Source organism: Tetrao urogallus (genome assembly GCF_951394365.1).
Source record: "Tetrao urogallus genome assembly, chromosome: 2".
Lineage (NCBI taxonomy): Eukaryota > Metazoa > Chordata > Aves > Galliformes > Phasianidae > Tetrao > Tetrao urogallus.
The window spans coordinates 107,508,100-107,517,412 of record NC_136814.1 but is presented as its reverse complement, the minus strand read 5'-3'; the positions used below and the strand labels follow the sequence as shown (position 1 = coordinate 107,517,412).

At 38.2% G+C, this 9,313-nt stretch overlaps 1 protein-coding gene across 1 annotated transcript; it reads right to left on the bottom strand.

The window, feature by feature from the left end:
* Positions 1 to 374: 374 nt before the first annotated feature.
* LOC306958455 (cysteine-rich venom protein-like) lies at positions 375 to 8,301 on the bottom strand (the record flags this gene model as incomplete). Its single annotated transcript, XM_079549980.1, has 8 exons — positions 375 to 502; positions 1,940 to 2,028; positions 2,835 to 2,929; positions 3,420 to 3,565; positions 5,391 to 5,478; positions 5,954 to 6,073; positions 7,834 to 7,884; positions 8,242 to 8,301. The coding sequence occupies 8 exons, from the start codon at positions 8,299 to 8,301 to the stop codon at positions 375 to 377; spliced, it is 777 nt and encodes a 258-aa protein (XP_079406106.1).
* Positions 8,302 to 9,313: the final 1,012 nt, after the last annotated feature.

The window sequence follows — 9,313 nt, the reverse complement described above, 5'->3', positions numbered from 1 at the left end:
GTACCAGAGTTTACAAAGTCTGTCAGGTTAAGATTAGTCACATTACTACACCAAGAACATATGAAACATATGGAACTTTCTGGAACAGGCATTTAATTAGTTAGACATTTAACTCCTTAGACAACAGTTTGGGAAAAGAAAGGTGTGAGAAGCTGATCGTTGTGTCCGATACCCAAATGCCAAATTTCACTTAACACCTCCACTACACTTCCACAGCATTATGTGAATAAAATACAAGCACGACCTTCAGATCTTCCTTATGAGTATCACTGGCCAGAATTCAGTCTTTCTGCATGCATGGAAAGGTAGGGTAGACTCTGTTTTTGTGAAAGAAATTACTTAAGGAGACGGATGTCTGCGAAGGGAAGAGTTGGTCATATTATTTCATTTTGGCATCTGCAGGAGGCAAGGCAGTTTGTCTTGATAAAGCTGTGGTCACATCCATATCTCTTTGCCATTTCTGGACAGTTGTAGTAAACATCACGAAACTTGCAAGGATTGGCTGAAAATGCATTTGTATACAAAATTAATCATAAATTGGAAATGAGAAACTAGAATACTTCCTTTCAGAATACTTCTTTTCATTGTCATTTTTGTACCCTTCAGTTATTCCTCTTTGTTGCTATTTTTTCCACAACCAAATCCCAAATTTTTGACCAGTATATTTATAGCATCCCTGTTTCCCAGAAAGTTTGTCACTGAAATTTCAAAGCGTTTTGGAACTTTATTGTGGAATCATAGAATTATTTGAGCAGGAAGGGACCTCTGAAGGCCATCTAGTCCATCTGTCCCGCAGTGCACAGGATCCCCACAGCTACATCAGGTAGCCCGGGGCCTGATGCAGCCTCACCTTGAAAGTCTCCAGGGTCAGGGCATCAATGACAACACTAGATAGCCTGTTCCAGTGCCTCACCACCCTCACTTTAAAGGAATTTTTGCTTATATCCAACCAAAATCTATCCTCTTTTAGCTTGAAAACATTTCCCCTTTTTCTATCACAACAGACTCTGCTGTAGAGCCTGTCTTCTTCTTTCTTGCTTTGTACGACAGCTCCTGATGAGAATTAGGCCTATTACACAACAGAAGCTAGGCTGAGTTGTCTTATATTAATGACTCAGACCATCTGCTTTTGTTTTCTCATGTAGTTCTTAAAACTCAAATTTGCTCAAAAAAAAAAAAACAAAAAAAAACCTGGTATCTCTTCAAACATGTTGCTATTGGTACCTGATCTGCCACCACTGCTTTAAAGAGGAGGAAACAAAAAGAACCCCCTCCTTCTCTGGTTTCATTGATTCAAAGGTAAGAACATTTTCCTTTAACTATGGAAAAACAGGTAGACAACAGCAGGAAATGTGGAGCTCAGATTTCTGTGCTACCGTTGGTATAAATGCATCTCTGACCTCATTGCAGTCAATGAGCCCTCATTCACTAGGACTTCTACATGAGAGTTTCTGTATGGAGACCCAGGCATTGTCATCTTTAATGGAGGTATGTGGATTGTATGAATATCTTCATCTATTCTTATGAGTCCAAGAAACTGGGTATCTCTGTATCCCATAACACTAAGTAATGTCTTGCATTAGTCCACCCCTCTCACAGACTCCTTTTTTGGTTTCACAGCACAGGTTGTTCTACTTTGGCAAAGCACCTGACGTGGTGAATCATAGAATGGTTTGGGTTTGAAGAGACTTATAAGATCACCTAATTCCACCCCCCTGCTACAGACAGGGACACCTCCCTCTAGAAGTTTGGGACTACAATTGTTCTTCCATAAAACAACTGATAAATAATAATCACACAGCAATCTACACAGCATGACAGTCATAACCTCTCTTTTGGGCTGGTATTCAATCATATCACTTTAAAACTTCTCATTGGGATCAACTAACATATTTTTTACAATTTTACCTTGGCCACAATTAAAGCACTTGAAACTTACTGCATAATCCGTTGTCACAAGAATCAGGGCAGTCACCACAGGGTTGTCCTTCTTTGTAGGGTGTTTCAATTGAACCCATTATATTCCCTCTGAAACATAAACATTGCCAATATAAACAATAAACTCACTGTAACATATCTGAGATTAACATATAATTATATAGATAAATATATATTTTAATGTATGATCAATCAATTGTAACTATAGATCAAACAATGTTTGTATATGAAAACATGAATGTGAAAATTAATTTTTGGCAAAGTTCATGAAATCTTACACTCTTTTAAAGCCCCCACTGGTGTTCTTGGTGTCATTGATAGTATATATATTTACATTCCTTCGTGAACTAAGATTTCAAGTAGAATGAGCAAATTATTTCTTTGTGATTTATTATCTTAAGAATTAGGGATAAGGGGCAAATTAAATTCAATCATAAAATTGTTCTCTGCATTACATGTTTTATGTTTTCATAGAATCATAGAATGGCCTGGGTTGCAAAGGCCCACAGCGCTCCTCCAGTCCCAACCCCCTGCTGTGTGCAGGTCACCAACCAGCAGCCCAGGCTGCCCAGAGCCACATCCAGCCTGGCCTTGAATGCCTGCAGGGATGGGGCATCCACAGCCTCCTTGGGCAACCTGTGCCAGTGCCTCACCACCCTCTGGGGGAAAAACTTCCTCCTCATATCCAACCTAAACCTCCCCTGTCTCACTTTAAAACCATTCCCCCTTGTCCTATCATTATCCAACTATACAAGCTATATTTTTGTGCATATTCCTAATACACTCCTTAGACCTGTTCCTCAGCTGTGAGTGTTGCACTGTGTTGCAGATTTCACCATCTCCTGAATTATTTTGATGGTGTAACAAGAAGTTCCAGTAGCAGAATCAGTACGTACGCAGGGCAGTAATGGCACACATAAAAGTACTTGAATGTCCTTTCAGGACAATAGGCGACTGCACATCCAACTTTGTAAGAATTGTACCAAACTACCTGCAGATATAAGAAGAAAAACAACAAGAGAATGAAAAACAAATACATTTGGAAGTCATTAAAGTAAATTATGCATTAAGGAAACAGTTGCAACTGTTAAGTCAATTTATTTATTAAAATTTATTAAAATATTAGTCCCATCTTTCTGGAAAAACATGCTCTCCTGCTCTCCTCCTTGAATCAAAGTTCATCTGGAATAATGATAATTTATAATCATTATAATAATAATTTATCACACATGTTTTTACAACTTCTAAATTAAATTGTCTTAATAAAGTAAATTTTCATTTAAGTAAAAGTGTTAAGGAAGATAATTGAACCGAGGTATAAAACTTTGTACTCTGTTACTGTAGGAATGTTCATGTTCATTGGTATAACTCTCATATCTCCAATGTACTTACTGCTTTTAGGGATAATGAGAGCACAAATGTTTCTTGGCTGACAGGAATATTTACTTCTTTAGAATGGAATACAAAGAAGCTGCTTCTACCTGAGTGTAATGGCCAATCACAGCATTTGCTGTTGTTGCTCCAGTTCCATATTTGAAATCTTTCTCCTCATTGTACCAAGCTTGAATGGAATCTGACCACGAGGAAGGGGCAGTTGACATGTAGAGATTTTCGCCACATGGTTCACCTGAAAAGAGAAAAGTACTGAGAAATGCAGAAAACACAGATGTGTAAGAGCCAGTCGAAGTTGCTGTAATTTTCCTGGCATCTCTCATCCCTATTGAGACAGCAGGAATTTTTTTCTGGTTCCACGACACCAACTTTAATCAATGCTGATGCTGTCACTTGACCAGTTTGCAGCACGGCCAACCTGTTTGGCTGGGTAGTTCAGTTGGTGACAGACTTCTGTGTACCTGTAGATACACCTGATATACATGTATGGTATACATGTACCACGGATTGATGACTGATTTTGATATTTGGAAGGTGGATGGCAACCTGAGTCATGATTCAAGTCACAGCCCCATAAAACTAGGACAATCCCAACAATTCCAAACGTATTTCTGGCACACAGAAAGTTGTTGGCAGTGTCAAGTGATTTCACCTATTGGTTTTTTTTTCAAGTCTGGTGCCCCGATCAACTTTTCTGCATGCGCAACAGCTCTCATCTGAGGCTCACCTCAGTGAGAACCAATGGATTCTATTTTTTTTTGGAAGAAAGCATGGTAACTGCAAGTCAGTCCACACTGTATAGAGTATAGACAGAAATCAGCAGCAAACATCTCACTGGGCACTAATCATAGCTATTGCTAGCATAGTGCAGTTGTAACACCAATATCCAGTGAATCAAGTATTTGTATAAACATCACAGATATTTATAAGTAAAAGTAGATTGTCAGAGAATTTAAAAGTTATGGCTCTTGTATCAGTCAGCAGCACAACTGTCGGGTTTTGGACCTTCAACCTTTGCTCCTTGCAACTCTCATAGTTAAATCCAGATCACAGCAGTAAAAAGGATCAACATTTTCTTATTTTTTGTATATGTTTTGAGTATATTTTCTCACTACTTTTTTTTCATCCATTGAAGAAAACTGGTACAATCAAGATAGGAATGGCACTGAATTTTTCTCACTTACTGGACAGATTGACATCCAGAAATTTCCTTTGTCCTGTGTGCCAATAAAAACATCCTCCATACAATGACATCTCAAATACTTAGTATTTTAAAGATGAATTACAACAAAATCAAAGCTGAAAGCCTCATAAATAGTTCAGTGCTTTCAATCATCTGAAATGGTTGGTACAGAAAATAGTATTTGAGGAATGGAATTAGTGAGAAAAGTAAGAGAAATAATTTTGCACGTTTCCTTTCTTTTCAAAAGTAGGGAATTTCACATAAATTTGAAAATTGAATTAATTAGTGATAAGTAATCATATAATTTATAACATATAACATATAATTTCTTTTAACACAATCCTTCTTATGAGCATCTTGGGTAAGATCCCTTGCTTCAAACTTTGTTTTTGGAGCTAATCATCTGGAAAACAAACTAACAGCTTCACTCAGATCCAATCTATATTATACACAAAAACTAGGACAAATGAGACATATCTTAATAGAATTTCCATCTTATATTTACTTATATTTAATATACAGAAGAATACATTGATCAGTTTGGCTTAGATCTTTACTTAGCAGATGTTTGAAGTTAAGAAAGTGAGTCCTTATTTCATAAAATTATATTAAAAAAAAGTTATATAAAATTACATAAAATAATAATATCAGTGCACAATTATATGAATGTATAAATATTCAAACTATTATAAAATTATAAAATGCATTTAGCAAAGTAGATAGTCTCATTGCTGAAGGTATGAATCCACAGCTCTGAAAATACATACATGGAATATTTTGACTTCATTTTTAGATCAATTGGTTTGGCTCATCTCATGCCCCAAACCTGCTCACTTTAATGACAAAAGTGGCATTACTCAGATGGCATTCAACTTACCAATTTCCCTCTGGTTTGGAGGGCTGTGACTTAAAGAACATCGATTTGCCCAGTTCTGAGCATTAGCTGCAGCCTGAGGACTCCATTCCTACAGGAAAGTAGAAACAATGAAAGAAGAGACTATTAATCATTCCATTCAGACATTAATCACATACTGAGTCCTCATGGATGAACCAAACTTGGAAACTGTACACAACCCCTTCCTGACGAGGGGTTTTTGATCGAAATTACTGTGAACTCAGGAAATGACTAGAAACTGTGAAGACTGTCTTAAGAGTGTATCAGAAAGGAATGAACAATGTTGTGGCTCCTTTTTTTCCTTTTATTTTTCCTCAAAGAAGAAGAAAAAAAAAAAGCTTGTTGTTTATGCACAGCAACATTTTCCAGAATCATTTTTCCATCTGCACAACTTTATGTCCTTACAGTGGTGGCTGTGCCAGGTCCTCAGGAGGAGTTTGGAGGGCGGACATGTGGCTAAATAAAGCCAACTGAACCATCATACAGTTCTGATCCCTCAGAGGGTCCACTGCTCATTGCAGATAGATTTACAGCGCAAAGCTTACCATTCTCAACATGTTACTGGCAGGTGGGCTGACTCTTCTCCTGAGGGCATTGTGTTTGTCAACAATCAACTTTTGTTGATCAGTTCTGTTGGTTGACAGAGCAAGGGAAGCTTCAGGCATCTAAATTGAAAGACAAAAGTATTTATTTATTTACTTATCTATTTATGATGTGAACGTCACTAATACTGAATACCATCCAGGAAATATTGAAGTACCCAAAGAGTGATGTCAGTGAAGGAGATGATCCTTGTAATGGAGTAGATAACGTGACATGTTTTGCCTCCTGCTTAGTGGTAACAAAAATATCACTGGCTCCTGGAAGCTATCTGCCAGCCCTCCATGGATGGTTGGAATATCCTGGAAGACTTCTTGTGCTGCTGAACTCTTAAATTTTTCACAAAATCATAGAATGGCCTGAGTTGCAAAGGCCCACAGCGCTCCTCCAGTCCCAACCCCCTGCTGTGTGCAGGTCACCAACCAGCAGCCCAGGCTGCCCAGAGCCACATCCAGCCTGGCCTTGAATGCCTGCAGGGATGGGGCATCCACAACTTCCACAGGCAAATTTAGGCACCAAAATCAAATCTAATTCATCGATATTCTAATTGCCATTATGATATTTTGGAAAAACCAGATGTGAAAACCAGGCAAATGCATGAATGCAACTATGACGTGTTCTTCCTCTTCAGCATTTTAATTGAGCCTATTCGTGTTTTGTTCTGCTGAATGAACTTGTTGATCACTACCCACCTCTATCCAGAGACCCCACTGCATTACAAATATTTTGTCGTTATTTTTCATGTCAGATTTATTTTTCATGTCAGATATTTTCTCTCACTCCTGCTGTAATTGGTGGCATTTTTAAAACTTCCTAATGCCTTTTCTGATTAAGAAAGAACTACAAAGAACTCAATTTTCTCATTCCAGTCATTCTCAGTTGTCTTCTGAGGGCATCACAGAGAGAAGAAATTTAGAAGTCTCATCGTATTTTCAGGCCATTGTTCTCTATTATGTCTTATCATGTATTTGCTTTTACTGCTATTTCTGTCATATTGCACGTCATCTCAGCTCTGATTAACTTGGTGAGATGATTAGAAAACAGAACCCGTGTACGAGGATGCAAATCCAAAATGCATTTATTAATAATGACATTTTTAGCAGTATAAAAGCAGTGCTAAAAACCTTAAGATCTTAATTTTATGTATATATTTTCATAGATCATTATGATCCAATCACATTGATTACAATTTTTTCTGTTTTTTAATAGATCTTCTAGACACAGCACCGAGCTGCTGGAGTTCAAGAAGCTTCTGAACAACGCTCTCAGTCTATAGCAGGGAGTTGGAACTAGATAACCTTAAAGCTCCCTTCCAAATTAAACCATTCTGTGATTCCATAATTCTGTGTTATATGGTCTGACATTTAGGTAGTCTTCTGTGGTAGCAGGAGCTGGACTCGGTGACACTTACAGGTCCCTCTCAGCTATGGACGTTCTATGATTCTATGACTTAAAATACATATTCTATTTATATTTTTAATTATATGTCACTGAACACCATTCAGCCACTATTTTGCCAGTATTTTGATTATTCTTTTGCGTGATCTCAGTGGGAGCGATTGTGAGTCATGCACACCACTTGCACTCCTTGTGTACTCAGATAAGCTTTAGTGCTTTTATAGCTTTAGAGAAGAAAGATTTGTAGAAAAAAGTAGTAGTTTTAGTCAAGATGCTATAGAAGGGAAAAACGTAGTCAAGCCTTTAGGCATATCAGTATATTGGAAACAAAAAAAGCAACTTCAGACCAAATCTGTGTTGAGAAGAACCACAAGAAGGATGCTGAGCATATTAGTTTGTTTAGCTGCTGGGGGGAAATCAGTGGTACCTGTTGAGAGGATGAGGCTGTGAGTAAAGGTAGAGGAACATAGCTGAGGTCCTGTGGGATGAGAAAGGTAGATCATTAGGGGGCTGTTGTCTTTAAAAAGGTGAAGATTTGATGGGAAGAGTGTCGGATTTGTGGAAAGTGAGTGGGAGATACTGGAACGTGCCGTTCCCACTAATCCAACTCTGAGGTAAACTGAGCCTATAGATGGTCTCCTGTGACAGTGTGCAGGCAGTCTGCTGCTTGGAACGTCTGTCAGATTTCAAGGATAAATGCTTTTCACATCCCAGATATCTTAGCAGATTTTTTTCTGAATAAAATCATTGTGTACAGGAAGAAACACATATTCAGTCCTACCAAGACTCCCTCAGGCCCCATCCCAATTTCCTCTATACAAAGTGCAGCTCCTACCTCTCCAGCAGACGGGCACAGCACAGCTGCAAGACACAGGAGTATTGCTGGCAGAATCATCTCTGAAAAAAGAAGAACATTTTTCCCCTTTGTGATAATTCCCCTTTCACTATTCTGAATACATGAGGTCGTTCCTTAGTGCATTCTCTTTTTTTTTTTTTTGGCAGCAAGGCAATGATTTCTCTGTTTCCTCCTTCTCTCCCCCTCCTATTTTTAGCAATAACTAAATAAAATTCACTGCAATGTTGCATTTCAAAATTTCTCTGAGTCATCTTCTTTGTGTCTCATTCTTCCTGGCCTGATCCTGGTTGAATAATTTCACCTGAATTCAGGATATTCATGCTTCCTTCCTGTAGGAAGAGTTCTGCACATTGAATCGTGGAGCACAAGGATGGAAGCTGCTTTCTAGCTTGTTTCTTTGCCTATGTTAACCTGAAACTTTGTCTTCTCCTTGTTGCCTGCTTAGACTGGACTGCATTGCTTGAAAGGGGCATTGAACACTCACCTGTGTGCAGGTCTCTACATTCAGAGCTGGAGTCAAAGCCTTTCTGAAATGACTAGCACCCCAAAGACTGGGACAGAACTGTCTTCCTGAGGAAGAGTTGTTCAGAAAGCTTTTATTCTTTAAAATTATTTATTATACATAATTTTTAATCTATGGACAGTGTGGGCTCACAACAGAAATGGGAACCTTCTCCAGTAATGATGCAATCACTTTGGATTGACCAAGAATATTTACTTAGAAAGTTGAAGCCTTCATACCGTCCCATTACAGTGATCCAAAGTGTAATTAAGGTTACTTAAAATTTTTGTCTTCTGATTGCAATCAATAATAAGTAATTGCTACATTTAGTCTGTTCCTGCTTAGCTACCTTGGGCAAAGCAACTGACTAGAGAGGAATCTATTTATTTTGGCAGTTTTCCCAACCTCTAACTACAAGGGAATTTAAGGGCATGTTGTTGCAGAGATGCCTTACTAGCTTAACTTCTTGGTCTTGAGGACTGCTGGTCTTAATTTATCCCTACCGAAAGGCCAGTTGATACTTTTATAGTCAGTCAAACCTCTGAGGCA